Genomic DNA, 25,505 nt, shown 5'->3' with positions numbered 1-25,505 from the left:
TAAAGACAACGAAAGCAATGAACTCAATAGAAAACAGTTCTTCAGTAACTGTCAAATAGGCTTCCGAAAAGTAGCCTAGCATTGTTTGTATACAATGGTGATGGTGATCCCTTAAAGATAGATACCATAAACTGAAATTTCCATGGGATTCAGGAATTCAAGACGTAAGTCATTTCAACACTTCTGAAGTGACCTAATGCAAACTAATATAAAAAGGCAAGGTTAAACCAACACAAATACCTAAGGCATTGCCCTGATAAACATAAACTAGTGGCAAGCCCTATGAAACAATATTATGCTAAAGAGTCAATCCAATGAAAACACTAAAAAGTGTGCTTCTGCAAACATAATTACACCACTAATTCATGTCACTAACATGAAACAACCATATTCAGTTTGTAATTCTGCCCAATAATCAATTGTGTAACATTAAATAGCATCAAAGACTATACACAGAAATCTCAATCATCAACAGAAGAAAAAATTGAGACTGGAAGTAGAGACATAAATTTATATGGCCAGGTTGCTATGTAATTGCCTACATGCCAGCCTAGATCCATCTTAAACCCAGATCTATCAAGCACTGCGATGGATCAAATTTCATAATGAGTAATTTTTTTATCATTTAATTCCATGTGATGTGTCAATTTCTTCATATTTAAAAAAATAACATATTGACAAACTTGATCCCTCTGGGTGCTTGACAGATCCAAGTTTAAGATTGACTAGATTGAATAATTATATTGTTTGTCATTCATCTCGATGCTTTCAGGGTGGAAAAATCAGAGAAATTAGTTTACAGGGGCAGCACCCAATTTGGATATTTAGGTCAAAAACCTTGCAGGACCAGTTTGAGGCCTTAAATGATGTTTTTTGGGGGTAATAACATATTGACAAACTTGATCCCTCTGGGTGCTTGACAGATCCAAGTTTAAGATTGACTAGATTGAATAATTATATTGTTTGTCATTCATCTCGATGCTTTCAGGGTGGAAAAATCAGAGAAATTAGTTTACAGGGGCAGCACCTAATTTGGAGAATTTAGGTCAAAAACCTTGCAGGACCAGTTTGAGGCCTTAAATGATGTTTTTTGGGGGTAAACTTTACCACTTAGGCAACACACACCACTGACGTTATTCTACACTCGAAGACCTTCCCGACAGTGCAAGAACCGCATCAATTGGACTTCAGATGCAAAAGTGATACCTCCCAGAAGTTGACCTATCATGTTTTACCACCATAATTCAAAAGGATGCCACATCAGCCCCCTTCATCGAAAAGGGGGCTAGTCATGTGAAGATGATGAAGAAGACTCTAAAAGGGTCAACTTGTAACTCATATTGAGGGTTAATCTGTCAAATTTAACCCATAGTTGGCTAACGGGCAGTGTTATAAATTGGCCACTATGAAGAAAAGGGGTTCAATACTATTTTATTTGCATTTTGTTCCACGCAAGAGCGGAGTGGTTAACTGTGGACAGAGAAAGAGCATAACATAGGGGGAATGTCTTTTGTAGCAGAACATGGGCCAAAGGTCTCACACAACTTTATAGAGTGCCTTCTCCTTTGTATTTGCAAAATTTCTATTCCAGACAAACGAGAGCAGAGCAACCTCACCTTCCAACTGGGTTTTCTTCCAAAAGGGTCTTCCAAAACATATCTTGGTGTTTATTGTGGTTTGTGAGTGTTTGTATTTACTATTCTCTATTTTCCACATTTAACTGTTTTATGTACCATGCATATGTTGAAAAACAGTAATTAATAAAGCCAGAAATCTAAGGAAAATTAACTCTCATAGTATAGATTCCAGATTTCAGTTTATTTTGATCAGATTTGCTGTGACAAACTGTCAAGTGGAATATCCACAGCAGTTTACAGACCAAAGATGGGTCTAGTAGACTTTCATTTGTTATGTTATGTTTGTTCATGACAACTCCTCCATACTGGGCTGTAGAGCACCTTTTGCTACTCTTGGTGTGATAAATAGGCATTACAGCAGGATAAGCTCTAAATCTAGAATCATGAAAGGAATAGTAGTCAGCAAAATGAGCAAAAGAAGCTACCTCAGAGTTGAAGGAAGATGAAAAGCAGACAACTTAAAAGTGACATTATGTTGCTCTAGTGTTCCAAACTTCCATGGAAAGACAAAGAACATTAAAAGAACAATTCCTTGAGTAATTTCCTTACCAACTCGAGCAATCTTATGAAAAGAGGGAATCAGAAACTTTAATATATAATTTTATCCTTGCGAAACATCAAATCAGTGCATTATTCAGTGGATGGATTATATTCTAATTTCTAGGCCCTCTTTGACCTAGAGGAAAAATGGCACAATCCTACTTAAGGCTGCAGACTTTCAATCTACTATAATCTCAAAGATCAAGAAAAAGCATGACAAAATCAGAGCCAATATAAAATATTAAATTTTATACATCGAGTGGATGCTTCTAGATTGTTCATCACGTGTGAGTGGCCAAACTGCCAATATTACAGGGAGTCAGATATCCACTTTGCAAACATCATTGATTTCTGTTAGGACATAAGGCTTAAATTTGTGATCAAATCACCTTATCACTTTATGCTTTTGTTTGCTTTTTGCATGGTTTATGCTTTTGTTCACATTTTGTATAAAGCAGTCTATCCCACATTCATAAATGGAAGACTTGCTCAGTGAGCAATCATACAAGGAGGTGAACTCCACTGTAATATATTTTGCTGGTTATTCATCGATAATATAATATTCAATTACTGTATCTTCCTTCGTTCTTAGTTTTGTGTCTCAACCCTACCTAGGCCTTCCTCATTTAGTAACCTAGCACACTTTGTAATATGGTATCAGAGCAGGGAAGAGTCTAGGAATCTGAAGCCATATCAAAAGTCTCAGGCCTTTGAAAGAGAACGTTTCTAGTCCTGCAACTTCAATAGCCCTAAAGCCATTGAGTCTGTGTGTGCATGAACAACCAGGCACTGTTGTCGGCAGAGAGAGATTGAGGACTTGCCAGAATGTCTTACCAAACTCTAGAAGTCATGATTTCAACTCTCTTAGCTTAGGAAAAGAGAGCCATTGCAGGCAAACAGAAGATGATACTCAACATGGGAACAAATAATACCCAAGATACATCATACAATTGTAGCAGATCAGCTAAAGGCAATAGGAAGATGGAATGTAAAAATTGTAAGAAAATGGGTCACAGAACCTAGAACTACAGATTTCGAGGTAATGCTGTTCTCAAGGGAAAGATCTAAGACAAACCACATGTTGTGAATATAGCCATTGTTGAAAATCCACCAAATACAGACAGTTGTGATGACCTTCCTAAAGAATGGACATGTTATCCATTTTAAGGAGCCACATCTTTAAGACAAAAAGGCATCTAATGTAGATACAGTTCAACATGGATGGCGGCTTTGATAATTCAAGAATTTGTAAATCTTAGGAATTATACCCTTACAAGGATCATGAGACAGCTTGATGGAGCATTGTAGATGTAGTGTTGTCCAATAATTCTGAAGAATCATAATTCCATAGTTCAGGGTGGTGGAAACCAAGAACTTGGGAATTCAGCTCGGGAGCTACACCTTTGCAAGGGTTACAAAGTAGCTTGATGGAGCTCTACCCAATGTGATAACTGTTTTTAAAGAGGCCTCTGAAAATTGTTTGGTTCAGATATTTTAGTCTTCAATCAGTGTGTTTTATATTCAGTTAGTATGTTTTAACTTTTTCTTTCGATAATGTAAGCCTTAAGAGGAGTTGTTAGGACCTAAGGCTTATATTTGCAATAAAATTACATTATGACTTTGGGTTATAATTTATGCTTTTGTTCGCTTTTTGTGTATAGTTTATCCCACATAAGTGGAAATTACTTGCTCAGTGACCAATCATATGTAAGCAGGTGAACTCCATCATAAGAAATGAACCAGTTAATCATTCATAACACTATATTGTATTGTCATGAGTATCTTCCTTTAAGGTTAGTTATGTGACTCAAACCGATCTAGGGTTTCCTCATCTAGTGATCTAGCTTAATTTTTAATAATTGTGACATGGCTAGTTAGTGGTTCTCTTCTTGCAAGATGACTAAGAAGTAGATTCCACTAGGCATGTATTTTGCAAGCACTACCATGAACAGTTTTAAACTTTTTCCAATTAAAGAGGGAATATAAATGCAAACAGGTTGGATCGCTAGTGCAAACTAATCCTTGCCTCCATTCAAGAAGTCATGATCCATATCATCATCGCTGAAGCTACCATCCAAAATGAAATTCTCAACTGTGTCATCGCCTTGTTGAGAGTCTCTGTCCTCTTTAGCTATTTGCAGTAACCCTGGATGATTCCAGATCTGGAGACAGGGAAATTAAAAATATTTCAGCAGCGCAATCTCAAATGCTAATTTCAGATAGAAAAACAAAACCAAAAATTGATAAACCCATTATGATCAAATAAGTACTTGTAGGCACCTTGGCTAAAGAATGATATGCATTGAAGAAGCATTTCTTATGTGCCACTTTTACACATGCATTCTTTTCATTCTTCATAAACCCATGTACTTCTAAATATCTGATGTATAACTGCCGCTGTAATGGAGAAAGTTTTACAGATATCACATATACACGTTTTGGAGGAAGCTCATCCTTCATCACATTCATGCCCATACGTTGTACAAAACCTTTTAACTGTTCATATAAGACATGTGATCTTTGATTCATTATTTTCACATCATCTGCAGTTGAATTAGCATGCTGCCCATTTTCTATGGGATTTTGGAAACTGCAGTTCAACATTGTTAGTTTAGGACACTGATATACACAACATTGATAAAATAAAGCCAACTATAGGAAAGTTTGAGGGACAAAATCCTGTAACCAGTACACTATTATGTTCCTCATGAAAATGAGATACAATTGAACCAAGCCCTCTGAAACAAGAAAGAATAAACTAGACCAACAAAAGCACTTACCGGTTTCTGAACTCTGGTTGTTTTCCCAGGAATCCTTCTCTTACAAAGTCTACCATCTGCAGATGATGTGAAGCATTAGACTATGTCTACAGCCCAACACAAAAGAAATATTTTAATATCATATCCACACTAAGAAGTTACAGTGTTACTTACACAATAGTATTCCATCAAATTATTTTGTAAAGGAGAACCTGTCAATGCAATTCTGCGTTGGGTCTTCACTTGTTTTAATGCCTGTGTTATATCAGCCTTTGTGTTTTTTATCATGTGTGCCTCATCACAAATGAGTAAGTCAGGACCACTCTGAAATATAAAACAAATACATATAAGGTTCCAAGTTCAAAATAAGAGTAAATGTCCTCAAGACAGTCAAAGCAAAATCTATCAATGATAATATTTCAAAGATGACAATAATGATCTACTACTAACTCTGAATTCATCTAATAATTTTGATATCTGGCATCATCCTGCAATGCAGATTCCAAAATCTTAGCTTATTTACAATTGGGCACATGGTTTATAGAATTAAATCCAGCAAACCCATTGGAAACAGAATGAATTACTAAGGATCCTGACTTTTGAGTGCAATAAAACTGAACAAAGCTTCTTGATGATGTGAGTGGTAGCTTCGGAAAGTCTTCTGCATCGGCTTGGTGTCTTAGCACGTGGAAGACATTATTTGCCTCTTCTAGTGATTTATGTCTTATATCCTAAGTCTAACTTAAGGAAAGTACAATAATTAAAGTCAATAAATTATTGTGGACCACTGAGTTATTTTCTAAGGATAAACAATTTATTATTCAGGTGACTTGGAAATAATGTCAACCATTGACCCACAAGATGGTTCTAGATGTGAGATTGGGGTTAGGGATTTGGACTCAATGAAGATTATAAAGAAGGCCTAGCAAGAAGGTGAAGACACAGCACAAGTTGTGTCAGCGAGTCATCATTCAGAGGAAGTGATTTTCTCTTAGTGTGAGTGGCTTAGTGGACCAGTGCCCAAAGGAAGAGTGCAAGTGGGTTTGAGAAAATCCACTTGGGCCGAGTAGGAGGATATTGCAAGGCCAAGTTGCCGGAGGAAGATTGAATTTACCTAGAGCAGACTGAGTTGTTGGAGGGCTGAGTTTTCCCTAGTGCGTATTAGTGGCACGCAAGGAGGGCAGAGGTTGAGCTGCTGGCATACTTGTTGTGCCAACTTCTTCAGGGAGATTTCATTCAGAGGCTAATTTCCTCAAGGCTGATGTCGAAAATCCATGAAATTCTGATTTGCTAATATGCGCAATCTGAAATAAAATTTCTTCTCACATAAACACAGAATTTCTCTACTAGACACAGCGGAATAGGAACCAAAAAAAAGCACAGTCACACAATTCAAAAACATAGAATTGTCTAGGGAACCCAACTGGGAAAACCCTCTACTTGTTTGAGAATTTTATTGATAGAGAAACTGAGCAATTGATCTCTTACAAAATACAATTGTTTCAATCTGAAAGACACACTTGTCTTTCCTGTTTGATCTAAGCTTGAAACCTTTGCAAGACCGTTGATCTTTGTTGCCCTCTACCAACCTATGCACAAGCTTCTCTTGCACACACTTCCTCTCACAAGCTACATGCACAAACTTGTGCTTCTTATTGCTTGGTCTCACCAACTTGTGCTCACAAAAACAATGATTAAACTTGTGCCTTCATTCATCCTTTTAAAAGCAATTTGAATGGGTAAAATTAGTGAGTTCTATATTAGGTAAGTCGAACTTGTCGTTCACAAGTTAACAAAGGCTCACTGCTAGTGTTAACTCGTCCTTCCTAAAATTTAGGATGCTAACTCAAACTCTTTGTCATGTTCCCAATACAACTCACACTAGAAGACAGATAACTCGGCCTTCTATTTTAACACATTGGCTAACTACCTCATAGCTCGTCCTAGACTCCTATTTTTTAGGAGCTCGAGCATGCCAAAGAAGGAACTCGTTCTGGCTCTATGTTTAAGGCACAAATCAAGGAACCCGAACTCGCTAATATTTTCAACACTCCCTCTTAGCGAGAAAGGTGTTCCTGGAAGGACCTCGTCCACCTGGATTTGTCTTCAACACTACCAAGTCCTCCGTTGTTGTAGTTGCTCCCTCTGAACTAGAAGACTTCCTTGCTTTTTTCTACAAAACCTGCTTTGAAGACCTATTATTTCCCACCATGCTCTACGAGTCCACTTCTTTAGTCATAAGTGCCATGTACCCCATGTACTTGTGTGTTTGCTTCTTGATGCTGGGAGACTCAACTCTCTTCTAATCTCCCTTAACCAAATCCTTCGCCCACTTGGCTCGAACTTTCCCTATAATGGAAGTCTCTAACTGAGTGGCTACCTCCACTCGCCCTCGACTATGGTCCTCATCATCATCATCCTGTTGGTCAGCCCCACTGCCAACTAGCTTAACTTGAAATTGAAATACTAGTTGAGGCTCCATCTTGAGAGCTCTCTCCTGCTCTCGCACAACAACACTTCTCTACATTGAGCACTCCCTACCTTGTTGCTCAAGGTTGCACCTATCTCTACCTGCAACTTGTAGAGATTTTTCACCCTTACACCTATCTGCTTCTTACATCCAGAAAATAAGTGTTGGAGGCAAGCCTTACTCTGCTGAAGATGACATCATAACAACAAAGGACATCATAACCCTTGTCCTCAAGGGTAGTTATTGAAACAAGATTCTGCCTCAATCCTGGAACACAGAGAACATCTCTGAGATGGAGGGGATTACCTGACTCCCTCTGAAAACTGACAATAACAACTCCTATCTCACTAGTTGTGTTAACTCATCTTTATAATTAGCACTAGTCAACTGCTTCGTGCACTCCTAAATTTTAGGAATTCGCCCTTAATTTTATAAACTTGTCCTACTTTTTTGGAATTAGCTCCTAACTCATAGGAACTCATGCATGCTCAAAGAGAAACTCGTTGTGGCTCCTATGATTAAGGCACAAATCAAGGAACCCAAATTCACTAATATTTTCAACAGCTGAATCAGCTTGGGCAGAATTCATTCTGAGTGAGCCATGTTACAGGTTCCAGCATTTTGTATTTCTCCTTGTATCTCTCTGGGCCGAAAACCAAGCTTTTTTAGATTATGAAATGATGGAGAATTGTTGTGGGTGAATTTATTTTGCAAAGTCTGATCGATCTCTCTGGTTTATTTCTAATGCATATATTTAATTCTAGAAGTTAAAAATACCAGTGATTTTGTTTTTCGGTGATTCAGCTATTATTTGGGCAAATAAATAATAAACTGGGGATAAATTAAATTATCGTGAGAAAATAAGACTGGTATTAGAAATTTACATTTCTAAGTTGCACCATACCATACAACAAATCTTCTAATTTTAATAAAAATCTAATATCCAAAAAATTAAATAATTGGAATCAAGCCCATAATTTATTATCTACAAAAATAGTAACAATTATAGCTATCAGACAAAAATAAACTGAAAACAAAAAGTCCATATATCGGGAGAGAGATTGACCACAGAAAATATAGAGAGATTGAATGAAATAATGAAACTGAATTTCAAAAAAGTAAAGGAAACAAGCAAGGGTTAAAGATATTGCAGCAAATTTAAAATGAAATATTAGTCATGTAATCACAAATTCATGACTTTTTGGTCTAGCTGATTTTATTGGCCAAAAAAATCAACATTTTTTCAAGGGAAAAAAAATCACATAAACCATGCGAAAAACTTGTGATTTGATGGAAAAAAATCGTTATTTAAGTGACTTTTTTAACATTTTTTTAATATTTTTTTTCTTTGTTGATGTTTGCCTATTTTACTGATATTTTCCCATTTTTTACGAGTTTTCAGTTTTCTGGACCCTTTGCCAATTTTATCCCAATGCTGATGTTTGCAACATTGGTTGAGAAATACCACTCTTTGATTGTGGCTGTCAAGGATCCACAGGGAAATTTGAGGCTGGTGTGATTATTCATATTTCTTCTCTGCATCAGTTTTCTTTAAAATATGGCACTGGTTCTGGAACAAACATTAGAACTGAGTTTTTTGCCTTGGGATTACTTCTTATTCTGAAAACAGCTTCAGACGAAGGTACTACAAAGCTTCAGGGGCTGGGAGACCCAAAGTTTGCCTATAGATTGGGAAAATGGAGAGTGCCACCTTATAAATTTAGCTCAGGGACTTATTATTCAAAGAGTCGTGGAAGAGTCGTGGAAGTACAGCTTCAATTCGAGTTGTTTTCCTTTTACCATGTCTACAGGGAATTCAATACAAAAGCTGACTCTTTCGAAAGAAACACTATCTTTGCAGGGAGGTTTCTCTGCTGACTAGAGTATAGTGGTGCTGACCTCTTGTCTGAGAATCTGGTTTCATTGTTTTAATGCTATATCGATCTGGGCTCACTGAAAAATTTTGTTTGCGCATCTGTCCCATCTCTCTATTTCGACTATATTTTGTACTGTTGACCTGTACTGAAAGGACCTCTTAGAAAGGTCAATGGAAGAATGCAATATGTAGAACTCTGTTTAGACTATTCTTGTACGGCTAGAAATTCCTGTAAAACACCTCTTATAAATGACAAAGTCTGTCAAGGGAAGACCATCATATGTTGATGAATGATAGGACAAAGACTGTTTCAATTTTTGTGAACTGAAAGCCCTAGGGAGATAAAAAAAGAAATGAGAAACATCAAGAGACAGCCGACAGAACGTATAGCATTATGAACTTAAATTACAAAAAGATTATTGCTAAAATTGGGACTAATGCGCACAGCCTCCATACTGAATCTAGACTTTGGACTAACCTGAAAACACCTTCAAGTGGGCAAACTTTTAAAGTTGAATCTTTGTAAAAGACAAGATAGAGTATCAAGTATCACGGGGAGAAATATGTTTATTGCAACAGAAAAGATGTACCTGCAAAGCCTCACAAATATCATCTGCGATATCCTTTTCTTTCACATATTTCCTAAAGATAAGTTTCGAAATGCTGCATAGCCTATCAGTAGAATTCCACCTTTTTCCCTCCATTTTGTTAATAACCTTGCTCTCTCTGTGTTCTCCCTAAACACATGAAAATGAACAAGAGTGAATGTGGGTTACTGATTAAGTAAACCATATTGAAAATACAAGGACAATCTGTGCATCTGAACATTAACAACTACGAGACATTATTTACAATAAAATCAAAGATTATATATAACTTAAAGATTATTTTCTTGGTTGGTTACATTGAGGAAAATACTGGCTTTACAATGGAATCAAATGGCAAGAAAAAAAACACCTGGAAACATCCTCAAGCATGAAAACTGGTAAAGGGTCTAAATCAAAAGGTCGCCATTTGGAAAACTGTCTCGAGTAATGTAGTACATTCACTGGTGTTACGATAAGGGCAGTGTTCAAACCTAGATCCACGGCCTGCATAATAGTGTATAGAAAAGTTATAACCTGCACACAGTTTTCAACAAAAATCAGAATTTCTCCAGGAACAAGAAATTTTTAGAATAGAATTATTTTATAGATTCAATATCAACAGACATGTTTTGTTTCAAGTGTCAAAGAAACAGTAATTACTTCAGAAATCTCCCTTGATAAATAAAATGACCATAATCATTATGTTGACATAGCAAATTTAACTCTAATCTGCCAATAAGATAGACTGACAACATCAATAATATATGACATATTGAAAAACATACGACTAATTAACTGCATACATACAAAATCTCCCAGTTCATTAGCCTGTTCAACTGCAGCAGCAATGTAGTTCCAAATAAAAAATCCAAGTGTAAAGTAATATGACAAGAATCTAAGATTTACCAGTAAGTTCATGCAAGTCATTATTATCTCATATATTGAACCAGACAGCCAAAAAGGAAGATATTTTTTGTAATTTCAAATTTGATTCAAAATTATGTCAAATAAAATATCAAGAGAGTACATGTTAAAAATCATATCTTATCAAATAACATGTTTCATGAGTGTGTAATATTTCGATGTCTAACAAAAAGGAGAAATCTTCAATTTTTTATAGAACTTGTTTTGCATGGCAATTAAGTTCACAATTAAATTCACCAATGCTTGAGATTTTAGATTCTTTTGAAAAAAATTGCTGAATATGGAAGCCATACCAAATGAATATGGCCGTATACATGTCTATATGTCTTTCTGTCCATAAGTATAGTTAAAGTTCAATTTGCCTCTCATGTACTAATACATGCTAGCTGGATTGGTTTTTTCAAATATAACAGAATAATTTTTCATTGATCTGATAGCTATTCATTACATTGTTAATCTCTTGTGACTTATCATTTGAAACTACAAGCAGCTCTAGGTTGCACAGTCCGATAGACATCTCAAGTCATTATGTCATATTGGGCATATTATCTTCACATAATCTAAAGCACAAAAACATTAAATTTACCATAACATCAAGACAAAAACTGTGCACGAACAAAAATAAGAAATAACTGATACCTATCGTGAAAAAAGACATGCAGTAATTAGGGTTGTCCTCAATCAAACGATGCAACTAAAGAATATACGCATAAAACTTAAAAGTATTTTAGAGACCCACAGAAATCAGAATCAAGGTACAAATATATAAAAGAAATACAAACTATCATACACGTCTCATGAAAGTTAAAATAATGAAATGATAACACATGCCTGCAACGTCTTCCCAAGTCCCATACTGTGGGCCAAAATGCAACCAAGACCCTTGTCTCCAGACCTGATCTTGCTTACTGATTGAATACAGTTTTCCCACATGAAGCGTATGCCAGCAATCTGAAGAACCATCAAAGCAACAGATCAAACTATTAAGTGATTGAACATCTTCACTGAAATTCATCCAGCTTTAATACAGGACTAATCAAAGATCATTTCAGGTTTTAAGTGAATATGAACTTATCAAGGTTCAAACAAACACTCAAAACATGATGACATAAACACAGCATAAATAAAAGGAAACAGGAAACTGCAGACAAAAACATGGTACATATAAAAATATTAAAAACAAATGCCTATATAGTGTGAATAGAATATAAGCTTTAGTGGTTGAGCACTTTAAGCTCCATGCAACTCGATGCATGAGATCCCGAGAACAATCCCCTGGGTTGGCTGCCATCGTTTCATGCCTTCATTCGAAGTTCCTACAGGATCAGGCACCGGAATCGGCACCAACAGGTAAAATCTGCAAAGTGCTGGTAAGTGCCCAAGCGTTTCCCCACAAGGTTTTCTTCAAAAAGACAAAGCGCTGAAAAGGATGCTATCAATAAAGTACTACAAATTTGGTATGCTGTGAGAAGCTGGAATAATTAGGATAGACTATTTTGTAAAAATTTATAATCAGAAAATTCAAAATGATTCCATCAATTCTTCATTTTCCATGATGAGTCTTCAAAACAGACCTGATTAATGGAGAATGGGGGGTGGAAACCTACTATTGGTATCTCAAGGTTTTAATAGGCTTCCTTGATAAACATATCCTATTTCAAGTCTGTTATACATACAACCCCCTGTAGGTTAGTTTGTGACAATTTGATTTTCCTTAGTTCCCAAGCCTGTATTTCCTGATTTTGTCATTACCTAAGTATACTTGACACATGCAAAACTCTTCTGAGGTTGTAGAAATGGGAACAGTAGGGAATGGATATTGTCCAAAATTCCCTAATGGAGAAACAAAAACCACAGACCCACAGGCACATGCATGTCTATACATGTGTATCTGAGTTGCCAGGGTTCACAAGGTCGGGCACAGAGACGGGGATGCCATTTTTTGAAATCATGGTGAACAAACCAAAGGATGGGCAACAAGATGCATCACACACACACATATGAAAAATATATAGAAATTAAAAGGCCGAATGAAATTTACATTAATTTGAAAAAAAACAATTAAAATAATATGATTAATGTGTAAACCCTCCACCCTTAATATCAGTAATATCTACCCCCCTGCCACCATTCTGTAATATGTTCACCATGTCCCCTCATTCACCCTTGGGACCCTTCACAGTTTACCCCTTGTCAAAACATGTATGGTGATGAGTCCGTTTTGATCTCAGATAACAATATTTCCCTGTGCAAAGTCACAATGTTGTTCAATGAAGACTCCGAAACAGAAATCTGAAGCTATAAACCTGGTTTCCCTCTGATCCAATAGCTTTATATTAGTGGATCCTTTAAGGAGAGAGGAAATGCAGCTGCAGCTCTACAGAAGGAAAAACAGACATTTCAACTGAAGGAGGGAGCAAGATGGAAGCCTCCAAAGATCCAGCAAATGCAGTCACGCAATATTGAATGAAAGGCTAGAAGTTTGGGTCATGGTTGAACCGTCTGAGGGTTTCTGATTGGTTTAAGTTTTCCATTATGCAATGGTGTTTCATGTTAACAAATGAGGACCATAAAAGGTACTAGGAATTGAGGATATCTCTCCTGTTGAGGATGTGAATCTTCAATCAAGAGCCACCAAGTAGGTAAAGGATATATATGTATTATGGACCCTGTTGATTTCTTCATAAATCGAACATCTCACAAACAGATTCCAAAGATCAAGAAAACGACTTGATGTACATGGGCTAGGTTTTCTCGAGTGAATATGCCGTAGCATGAATCCAAGGAGGGCATCCACCACAGGTCCTAATCCTCCAAAATATTTCGACACTGGAAATAAATAAAAATGTACTGAGCCTACAACTAGCTCATATTGTACAATTTGCTCAAATATCCATTGTGCATGTGATTGCTTGTGAAAGTGTAGATCTATTTTGGAGGATTGATATTGATTAGAGAGATGGGAAAGACTTTGTGGTTATGGGTTTCAAGGATAGGCTGCACGCTAACATCTTCAGAAATCAAACCTTAGGTCATGATTGAATCTGGAACAGGGTTTATGGATGAAGAAATGGCAGGCTACTTTAAGATCCATCAAAGACCACTAGAGTTGATCCATTGCCAGTGAACTATATAAAGAAACTAACTCCACTCACCTTTGGACAGAACAATATAAAGATTAATCATTGGAAGATGAAACCCTAGACATCCTGAGTACCATGATCCAACATACATGAAACCCTTGGTCGCCAACATTCTGAATTCAAAAACTATTCATTTTGGTTCTTGGAAAACAAACCCTTCTCCACTAGGGGAAGCTCCCGCAAGTAACTTCCTATCCCGTTTATCAAGGTTAAGCACCTGAGGCCTTTGATAAAATCATATTCGCAAAGCCTCCCAATACCTCCTCTGTACACTCTAACAAGAGGATTATTTAGTCTGATTCCCAAACTAGTGAAGCATCAAAATACAATCTTCATCCAATGTCCAAAGGAACTCCTAATTTCATGGGAAGGTTCTGTTAAACACACACAAAAGTAATAGAGGCAAATCCGGAAAACTTGTGTGATTGCATTCTATTCTCAAATACATTTTTCATTGACCCTTGGTTTTCATATTCCAAGAGGTCTCTTGGTCTTATATGACAGTTGGCCTTCACTTGAGGCTTTTCGCCTTCCATTCAAGTGTATGAACCAAATACACATAACCCCAAGGGACTATGTTTCCAACATTCTCCCCCTTCATCCGAAGGGGTATATATGAGTCCAAGAAAAGAACTAAAATACAAAAGTTTATGACAGCCAATGGCTGGATGTGCTCTCTAAAATGGTGATTTAAGGAAGACCACAAACCGAATGAGGTAGCAAAACCCGAAATTTTCTATCACTAGGGGTTTAACGCTGACCACCAACTCTTGAACCTAGCTCGAAGCAGTTCCTAGATGTTGGACACCTAATCCATTAGGGTTATGGTGTGGAAGGTGAACCATTATAAGGAGTCCAAGAGACCTTGGAATATGAATCCAATAGTCATGAATATTGTATGTAGATGTGTATCATCTTTAATGAAAACGCAATTCACGCTTATCTTTCCTTCTAGTTGCACATATGAATCCAATAGTCATGAATATTGTATTTATATGTGTATCATCTTTAATGAAAACGCAATTCACGCTTATCTTTCCTTCTAGTTGCACATTCCAATAGTAGTATTAGAACCTTTACCCTCCTTCTGCTTCTGCACTCTGTATGATCAGCCTGCTTCCAAGATGATGCTGCAGTCACCACTAGAGAAAACAAAGGTGAATTTATGTACATGTTAGAGGCAAAAGCAATAGTGAAATTAGGGCATCTTATGAGAAATCACCTATGTGGTTAAGGTCGATGTGGATCTGTTTTGGGTGATGAATATCCAGCCTTATTGGGGTGTGACAACGGAAGCTCCACGACTTCCTCCCAATCAAGCGCTTCTCAAATTGAAAAGAACATTGAAAGGAAGATTTCCATAATTAAATCAATTGAAGAGAGTGGAATGTGTTAGATCACCTCGCGACCTTATCAACAATTGAAGTAATTAATATATTTATGCATGAATTTCAGCAATGGCACTCGAGTGTTGATATCTAGCAACAGACCCAATTTCGGATCCCTATTCAATTAACCAAGATCCAGTAGCAGTGACCCAGTTTGACTTGCATGGTGTTTTGACCAAAATCACTTTTTTGGCGTATCTTTTTTTACCAAATTCAATTATTTCTGCATCTTCATTGACAAAGAGCCTTCGACTATAATGAATGGTGTGCTCCTCGACAGCAAGCCTTCCGATGTTGACTTCATCAATTCCTTTGAAGATGACTTTGATAACTCTAATATAGCTTGATGGAATCCTACCATTCCAATTGGATTTTCACCTGTGGTTAAAGTAGCAACCTTACTAATTCCAAATCAAGACGAAGATCTAGCTCCCAATTCCATTGTTGATTCAGTTGTTTCCCAGTGTTTCACACTACTATTGTTTTATTCCTACAAGTTCCATTTACGAGAAAATTCAAAAGCAGATATGGTTGTTATAATTGTTAGACTAGGAAGGTTGTCGGTGATGATATATGGGGCTTTGGCATCCATTATATTCATTGTATTCATAATTTACAATTTATGACACGGCATTGCCTCAGCATGCACCATTGCTTGATGCTTATGCACTGGAAGCATCAAATCTTTATGTCTCTGTGTATCAAAGGCAAGCTCTACCTCCTTCTAATCCATAGCCTATGAGGAATGGATATCGTGTTTTACGAGTGTTGGCAATGTCGAGAGCCATTGGTGAAATCTATTTGAAGCCATTTATTATTCTTGACCTTGATATAAAATTCATTGAACAAGCAAAAGAAGATGAATGCCTAATACTGGCCAACAATGGATTATGGGACATTATATCAAATAAGGCTTGTGATATAGCTCGAAGGCGCATCGCTCATTGGCTTAATAAGAATCCAGTTTCATCTTTAAAATCAATGGATCAATCAATAGATACTGTAGCACAGGAAACTGCTAATCATCCCTGCAAGCTTGCTACATGGTAGCTCTCATAATATAATGATTTTAGTTGTGGACTTGAAGGCAAAAAGGAGGTGGGGATGAAGAAGCTGAAACCATGAAGCTTAAGTTACTCATGCTCTAGTATATAATTTCCTTCCGACGTTGTCATGCTACTATAGATAATGCTCTAAACAAGTCGACCGAATTATTTCCCAAATGTCAATGATGATGAGGAAGGAGGAAAAATTTGCCCCGACCATGTTGGAAATGGGCAACATGAGAGAGGGATTTGAGAGGCCAGAGTTAGATTTGGTTTCTTCTATTGTAAAGCAAGTTGTCTTGGGTTTGTTGATATATCATTCCTTGGAATGGTTGTTTATTGGTTCAATAGGGATCACTTTATAGGAAAAACCAATTCTATCATTGATGCTTTTATTTTTGCATTATAACGATGTGCATGATCGGTTATGGAGATATTACTCCCAATAGTACAATAGCGAAGTTGCCTTTGTGCTTTTGTGTTTGTTGGGTTTGGGCATCTTTCCTTCAATTTTAGAAGCATTGTATTTTCTAGTTATCCAGTGAAATTTCTTTGTAAAAGGGTGCATTTTCCGTAGAAGGTAACAGTCTTCTTGAATTTTCCACATGGAGGATCATAGTTTTCTTATATTTATCCATGTGTGCTTTGTGGAAAGGTTTTCACCCTCTCGCGTTGTATCTGATAAGGGGAGATGATATTAGTTATTGAAATTTAGGCTTCTAGTTTTGATGCCCTATCAATCAAGCATGTACAAGTGAGCCTGAGCAATAGTGATATCTTCTTCCCACCTTGTATCTGACAGGGGGGAATTGATGATCAACTACCAATTTCGAAGAACCTAAGCAACAACCAAAACCAAAACCAAAATCAATGTTATAGCCAAATTCAAAGTATTGAGTGTGATTCAGTTTATGGCACGATCCTCTCTTAAAACCAACATCAATTTGTGGTTATCTTCAAACTGACATCAATTTACAGTCATCTTCAAATTGGCATATGTGAGCACTTCCTGTCAGCAGGAGGCAACAACTTCTTGCCAAATTTGGAAATGTTCTCAGAACCGTTAAGCCTTGGAGCCAAGTTCCAACAATTTGTGGTCAACTTCAAACCACTGTTTTCAACAATTTGTGGTTATCTTTAAACCATCATCACGAAGCACTTCCACTAGCAAGAGACTTCAACTTCTAGCCAAATTTGGAATTGTTCCAAGAACTACTTCAAGCTTTAGTTCCAAAGTTGGTGGTTAGCATTTAACCATTACTGGTAGAGACCCTAAGTTCTTTCCACCTCATTGGGTTTGTGATCTTCCTTTAAAACACCATTTCGAAGAACACATTTAGCCATTGGTTGCGATAAACTTTTGTGCTTCAGCTCTCTTCTTGGACTCATATGCACCCCCTTCAAATTAGGTTGGGGGGGGGGGGGAGATGTTGGACACGTAATCTGTTAGGGTTATGGTGTGGAAGTTGAACCATTAATGGGAGTCCTAGATACCTTGAATATGAATCCAATGGTCATGAATATTGTATTTATGTGTATCATCTTTAATGATAATGCAATTCACACTTATCTTTCATTCTAGTTGCACATTCCAACACTGAGACAATTCTAAATCTGGCTAGAAGTTGAAGTCTTATGTGAAATGGAAGTGCTCCCTGATGATGGTTTAAAGAAGACCACAAACTAATGAGATGCATAGTATAACTCAAGTCTTTTACAGGTGGTGGTTTAAGGTAGGCCACCAACCAAGTCATGCTCATCGAACAGGAATATGTCTCTGACTACAGCTATGACTATGGCACCAGCTGACTCTAGCTCTAGGCTCTAAGAGCAAACTCTTGTTCAAGTTGTCGCTCAAGCCTGCTTGATATATCTTTGAAGCTAGCAACTGACCATCAATTCCCCCCCTTATCAGATACAAAGTGAGAAGATAAAGATATCTCTACTACAAGATGTGTCGATACTCAAGAATGAACTTTGTGGTATGACCAATATATCTTCTTGTTTGTTGAAGACCACTGCCAAGAAGTGATCCATCCAAGGTGAATCTATGTTCTTGTAAGAATCTTATGTCTCGAACCTCTGTTTGAATGATAGGTTTGCCACAATGCTCACAACGGTGACGATCAAAACATTGATCATTCACATAACCAACTCAATCACAATGTTGGCATCTAACAATTTGAAGCAGGTGTGGAAGAAGCAAGTGAAGATAAGCGATCTTAAAGAAACCCAAAACTATGAAACTCTATGGGTTTAGAGCAGTCTAGAATGTGAAAGGACACATCCTTGTCATATCCAAGACAGTCCTGTGCTTGTCACTGATAAGTTCTTCTGACGGTTTAATGATGGGCTTGGGAAGTGCAAGTTGAGCCTTTGCATCATCATGTAAATCTACTCTTGGCCTCACTGATCTAATCAATTGTTGCATGCTAATGAGACCCTGTCTCAAACTCAAAGAGAGGATTGTTCTAAACAAGAACCAATTCAAAATGATGACTCCTTTATTGTAGCTCATCTCGTTGGAGCTCAAGTTCGAGATGCAGAAACTCAATCTTGTCTTTGTGCATTTTGCAAATAGGTTTGAATATCATAGAGTGGCATTGTTGATTTTAACTATATCATAAAGAGTTGAGAGGATCAGAGTATTCAGTATCTTTAATACTTTACCAATTCAAGCCTTTTTCCAACAATTTAAACTGATCAAATGAAGGGTGTTAGCGTATACCGAAAAAACACCCTATATTCTTCAAAATTGAATGTGTTGAGTAAATAAGAAGAAAACACTCCCTGATCTCATGTATTCTAACAATACTTCTAAGAACACTTCACAACAACACTATGAATTAGGGCTCATATCTCAACTATACATCACACGAGCTCTATGCATAGATGTGATATGATCAAAAAAGTTATGTTAATGGGCTAGAAACACTACATCTATCATTTGACAACAAAAATATAGTAGATGACAACTTAGGAAGACCCCTTGAAATAGCCACAAAAGCCTCCCTTTTTCATAACTCCTTGACCATCGAGGTCTAGCGAGAAATCACGCAGTTCTTACAAATCTTTGCAACTTAAGGCAACCACTTCAATCCCTTTATGCTCAATATAATCCAATACCCATAAGCAATGTAGTTTGTGGCAGTGAACAAGGAGCATGGTAAGTTCTGCTCATTGTTACCAAGGAACATGGTAAGTTCTGCTCAATGTTGCATAACTTTAGTCCAAACTAGTCAAATTCAAACAGACAAACTCAACGAAGGGAAGATCACCAAGTGCAACCTCCCAAAAACTAAGTAAGCTTTGAAGTCCCTTGCGATTCTATAAGGAAACATTAAGCTTGGAATAATATTCAATGTGGATCTCGCTGGTATGCACTTATACCTAAATCCTTTAGATGCGGTGCACGAATCAAAAGCCAATGAAATAGTTCTGCAAATCTAGCTCTATAATATACGAAAATCGAGATAAATTGTAATTTGTGGTTGCTGAAATTTTCAGAAATAAAAGTATTTTCAGAAATAAAGAAGAGCTCTCAAACTGGTTTTCCCCAAGAGTTGTAGGGGTTTTTCCAAGGTCACATTGACCAAAAATCACTGTGTTATTCTCTGTATGTGGCTGTCATAATTTCGCTGTGTTTTATTTCTGCAATTTCAGCAGTTGTGAAATCTCTAAATTTGTGTTTACAGAAGAATATTGTCATTTCCAGATTTTAGAATTTTTATCATGGTTGAATTTAAAACTAAATGCATGGAGTGATAAGGAAAACTGATAACCGGAGTGGGGGGTGAAATTTCTTCAAAAGCAAAGTATATGGCAGCTAGCACAACCACATGCGAAGCTATATGGCTTTGGAAGTTGTTGGTGAGCTTGTTTAGTCAGTGTATGGAGGCGACCAATATCTATTGTGATAATCATAGTTGCATCAGGTTTCTGAGAATCCAGTGTTTCATGATAGGTCAAAACACATAGACATTCAGTATCACTTCATCAGAGATTGTGTGCAGCATTGAGCAGTGCAGCTACAGCATGTTCCCACAAAAGAGCAGGTTGCAAATATACTTGTGAAAACTCTAAGGGGAGCTAAGTTCATATATTTCAAAGAACAAATGGGTATAGTAGAGAACCCTTTTCAGTAGCAAGACAAGATTCAGGATTCAACGTTCTCAATTGCAGCAGCAACAGCATGAGATCAGTTTAAGCGTAGTGCAAAGTTGGCAGCAGCATAGGGTGTAAAGTGTAGTGTCAACTCAGAGTGGCAAATGAATCAGAGTTACATAGTGGCTTCGTGGATAGTAGCAGATTGTCACAATTTTCATACATCAGTAGAGTGTATGGGAGAATGTTATGAGATAGTAGAACACCTTCCTCTCTAAGAGGGAGCGCTAACTTTTTGTAGCATCAGACAAGTGTTCTAGTCTCGACTTTGGTCAAAGAGGCTAAGGAACACAGGAGATCCAAATCCCAGAATAAGTTTCAGGAGAAAACACCTAGAGAAATCTCAATTAAGTTAATCAGTGAATAATTAGATATTTCCTACGCCTAACTTAGGAAAAGTGATTAATTAACAGAAATTAATTGAGAAAGTTGCGATTTCTCTGGAAACTCACATGGATAGACTCAGAGATGATCTTAGTCATTGATGAAGATTTAATCATGGTCGTTGGTGAGCCAACAAGAGATTATAAGAGGAGGTTGATGGGGTTGGAGCTAGACACACTTGAGAGATCGATTTCCTTGGCAGATCGAGCTATCCAGCAGCAGCAATTGAGCAAGGAAGAAGAGTTTGAACCAAAGGGGAAGTAGAGACAATGAGGGGCAAAGACAGTAATTCCGAAGGAAATTCTAGTTTCGAAGAGGTGCAGCAAGTGACAGAAGTATTCAACAGTGAAATTGCACAAGGACTACACAGTAGCTTTAGTGAGCAATTCGATTTAGCTGAGAGGGAGGTCAATTCAGCTTCCAGAGGCCAGGAAAATTTTCCAGACGGCTGGAGAGTCACTTCTAGTAGCAGAGACTGGCCAGATGACTTGATCAAAGGTTGATTCGAGCCACGTGTGAGGGTTTGCACAAACGCGGCGCAGATGACTTGCGCAAGGTTTTGGATGACCAGTTTTTCTAAAGAAGCCAATGCCAGGATTGCTTGTGGGGAGAGAGAATTTTCTCTCTAATATTTTTTGTCAGATTATCTTGCTAAGGATTGTGAAGTTTGGCATCCAGATTGTACTCAAATTATTTCACTATTACATAATAACAAAATTGTCTTAAAATCCCTGTGAGATTCTTTTGTGATTCTTTCCAATGAAGCAAAACATCTAAACCCAACTGGAAATTACGAACCAAAGTTGGGTTATAGAGCGCTAGACTAAAAGAATAGGGACGACCAACAAAACTGGTGGGAGGCACAAATATGGAAATTTGAACATTCAGCAAAAACAAAATATTCATGTGGCTTCTTATTAACAATAAGACACTTACCTGGGATAAATTACAAAAGAGAAGTTTTGAAGCGCCTAGTAAATATTGCCTATGCAAGAAAGAGAACGAAACAAATTTTCATCTCATCCTATTCAGAAGATACTCATCTGAAGTTTGGAAAAAAGCAAGTAGAATTATAGGGAAGAACCCACGTCACACAACTACAGCTCAAGTTCAGGTTCATCAACAATTAGGCCCGATTTGAATTCAAATTTTCCGATAACGTTAGAATAAGGTTCAGATATTCACATTATATTTGATTTTGATATAAATACACACACGGAGAGACGCGCACATATAATCAATGTTGAGCCAGAATGTTAATTTTTGTAGCATCAAATAGGTGTTCTAGTCTCGACTTTGTTCAGAGAGTCTAAGGAACACAAGAGCTCCAGAACCCAGAAAAAGTTCCAAGATAAAACAGCTAGAGACATCTCAATTAAGTTAATCAGTGATAATTAAATATTTCCTAAGCCTTACTTAGGAAAAGTGATTAATTAACAGGGATTAATTGAGAAATGTGAGATTTCTCTAGAAACTCACATGGATCGACTCAAAGATGATCTTAGTCATTGATGAATATTTAATCATGGTTGTTGGCGAGCCAACAAGAGATTATAAGACGATGTCGATGGGGTTGCAGCTAGACACACTTGAGAGATCGATTCCCTTGGCAGATCGAGCTATGTAGCAGTAGCAGCTGAGCAAGGAAGAAGAGTTTGATCCAGAGGGGAGGCAAAGTTAGTGAGGGGCAAAGACAGTGATTCTGAAGGAAATTCCAGTTCCAGAGAGGCAGCAGCAAGTGACAGAAGTATTCCACAGTGAAGCTGCCCAGGGACTGCACAGTAGCCTCAATGAGAAGTTCGATTTAGCTCAGAGGGAGATATATTCAGCTTCCAAAGACCAGGAATATTTTCCAGAGGGCCATAGAGTCACTTCCAGCAGCAAAGGCAAGCAGGACGACTTGATCAGAAACTGATTTGAGCCACATGTGAGGGTCTACGAAGAGGCAGCGCAGATGACCTGTGCAAGGGTTTTGAAGACCAGTTTTTCTGGAGGAGCCAGTGTCTACATTGCTCATGGAGAATAATTTTCTCTCCAATAATTTTTGTCATATTATCTCACTGAGGATTGCCAAGTTTGGCATCCAAATTGTATTCAGATTATTTCCCTGATGCATAATAATAAAGCCCTCATCTATTGCACCGGTTTTCCCACATTGGGTTTTCCCAGAGACAATTGTCCAAGAATAACTGTGTCAATTTTATTGTGTGCGCTATGATTTTCTCAGTTTCCAATTTATTTCCGCAGCGTATTTTATTTGTGAAAAATTACACTGTGATTTATATGTTGTTTGTCATATAGCAAATAAACGGCATAATTAATCAGTTCGAGGGATAAATTTCCAGTTGCTGCAATTTAAGGAAAAGAACACAGCAGACTTGATAATTGAGACTTGAGTCATGACGTGTAGGCTCTGCAGCTGCACTATCACTTGTATTCTCACTGTGGAGTTTGCTCAATACTGAATATCGAGCTACACTGCTACAGAGCAGTTCAATCTCGAGCTTTCATTAAGCAGGGTTCAAGGGTTTGAGCTTGAACAGAATTTCTAAGTACGCAAATTCAATTTCTAGGCCGGGTTCACAGTAGAAAGAGGGATTTGCAAGTGCAAGTCAGCCGTGTGGCAGATTAAATGTGGCAAAATGAGATCCTATGGCGCTCATGGTTTTTTTAATCATTAAACCAATGAACTATGCCAACAGTCTTTTTAAATCATTAAACTGCTAAACTACAACACATTAAACCTGCAATCCTGTAAGAATTCAGAGTAAAATCCACCTTTGAATCCAGTTCCAGATTCCGGCGTAAGGTTGGTGAACCTCGACAAATTTGAAAATTTTTGGAAGTTCACCTAATTTCAAACCTTATGGATCAAATTTTCCTAACCCTGTGACATAGGGTTGAACAATGGCTGGAAATGAAATACCATTGATAAAATTATAATATCACAGCTCCCCAACCCAGAAAACTCCAAATGTGAAGCACTTCTGCTTACAATAGTGTGAAGGATACGGATAGCAAGGAATCAAATGCTGTTTGAAGACAAAAACTAACCCTCTAAGCAGTGCTATGCAAAGTATAAATATCCTATCCAGCTTCCCGCACCACACAGTCAAGCACACCAGCAAGGACCTTACAGGACTCTGTAATCAGAGACATGCCATGGGATTTTTGATGGAGCATCTCAGCGAAATGTGCCCCAAGGGGGTTCAAGGGGAATCCTACACTTAACAAACAATCATTGCAGCAATGAAACAGACAACTTTTTGGAGATGATAGCTCTCAAGCTATGTTTGTGCTTGACTAGGGAAAAGGGAATTACCCACCTTCACATTTATGGAGATTCCATGCTGGTCATACATCAGATGAAAGGAACTTTCAACATACAAAAAGTTACCTTAGCTTCATTATTCGAAGACATTAAAAGCAACTTATCAGGTTTCTCTTTTATCTATTTTGATCATATCTACAGGAATAGGAACGCTGAGGTTAACATGTTATCAAAAGCTGGATTAGCATTGGCCATATGGGTCTGCAGAATTTTGATTAAGAAAAAAAACAAGCTCTTTCCACAGTATATTTTCATGAATCCTGGATATAAAATAAAGTGATGTAATCTTTTTACCCACACAAATATGTATATCGAAACTTTCAGCTCTGATTAGAGTACAGGGTAATGAAATTTCTTTTATAATTTCTCAACATGGATAAAGATAGGCAACAGAAATATCAGATTTCTTTTCAGTAATTAATTTCAGCTCATAATTTCGTCCGAGTCCTTGTAGACAGGCATATTCTTTTGGGCATCTTGCCAGCTGCTATGCTCCACAGAATTTGGTGTCATAATTTAGTTATATTCAGTAATAAAATTACTATATCTTTTTCTTTGGATAAAGCATATATATATATATATATATATATATATATATATATATCTTCCACCACAAATAACTCTTTGATTCTGTATGGGTTAAGTAGTAGCAAATTGAGTTCAAATACACCTTACCTTATTCTGTCGTACGCCTATCTTGCTTGAAATAACGCCCCATACTATGCTATATTTTCTCTTGGCTTGGTACCTATCCTTGATAAGTTTAACGAAAAGAAAAGGCAGGCTACTGAAGGGCTACAGATGGCGATACTTCCCATTGTTACTCGGATGGCGGGATTTCAGTCTTGGCTGGCGGGCGGTAGTGCCCAGTCTTACCCAGTTCAATTCATATTCTTTCAGAAATCATATCATATCTAGATGATTTCTCATTTTGGGCTTTAGAACCGGTGATTCTACTCCACTCTTTTCAGAACAATAAGATTTCAAAATTGAAACTAAATGGTCATCCGTTTATATAGAACTTGGATACACGCAATAGATCTGTATCAGGTTTCGGTGGAAGAGTGCAGTTGGACCCGCACAAGAAATTGAGAGAGAGAGAGAGAGAGAGAGATTGTTTTCCCTGCGTCCAACATTAGTAAAATAATCTTAGCTTAGCTTACCTTGATGTTGCTTCCACTTGGATGGAATTGATGCTTTTTGTAGCCGGCTACTGCTGGCCACCACTAATAAGTTCCTACAAAAATTCAGCTAAC

The 25,505-nt window shown here is 37.3% G+C and overlaps 1 protein-coding gene across 1 annotated transcript in view; it reads right to left on the bottom strand.

Annotated features, from left to right (window-relative positions):
- Window positions 1–25,505, bottom strand: part of LOC149239288 (protein CHROMATIN REMODELING 20-like) — a 137,970-nt gene that overhangs the window by 5,905 nt on the left and 106,560 nt on the right. The window contains 8 exon segments of the mRNA XM_089373386.1: window positions 4,204–4,339; window positions 4,458–4,767; window positions 4,958–5,013; window positions 5,111–5,260; window positions 9,873–9,922; window positions 9,925–10,019; window positions 10,240–10,403; window positions 11,625–11,744. Coding sequence (XP_089229512.1) covers window positions 4,204–4,339; window positions 4,458–4,767; window positions 4,958–5,013; window positions 5,111–5,260; window positions 9,873–9,922; window positions 9,925–10,019; window positions 10,240–10,403; window positions 11,625–11,744 — 1,081 coding nt within the window.

Source organism: Pinus tabuliformis, chromosome 8 (assembly GCF_031772625.1).
Source record: "Pinus tabuliformis cultivar Carrire ecotype Pingquan chromosome 8, CPIR1, whole genome shotgun sequence".
Taxonomy (NCBI): Eukaryota; Viridiplantae; Streptophyta; class Pinopsida; order Pinales; family Pinaceae; genus Pinus; species Pinus tabuliformis.
This window is presented reverse-complemented; position numbering and strand designations above follow the sequence as displayed.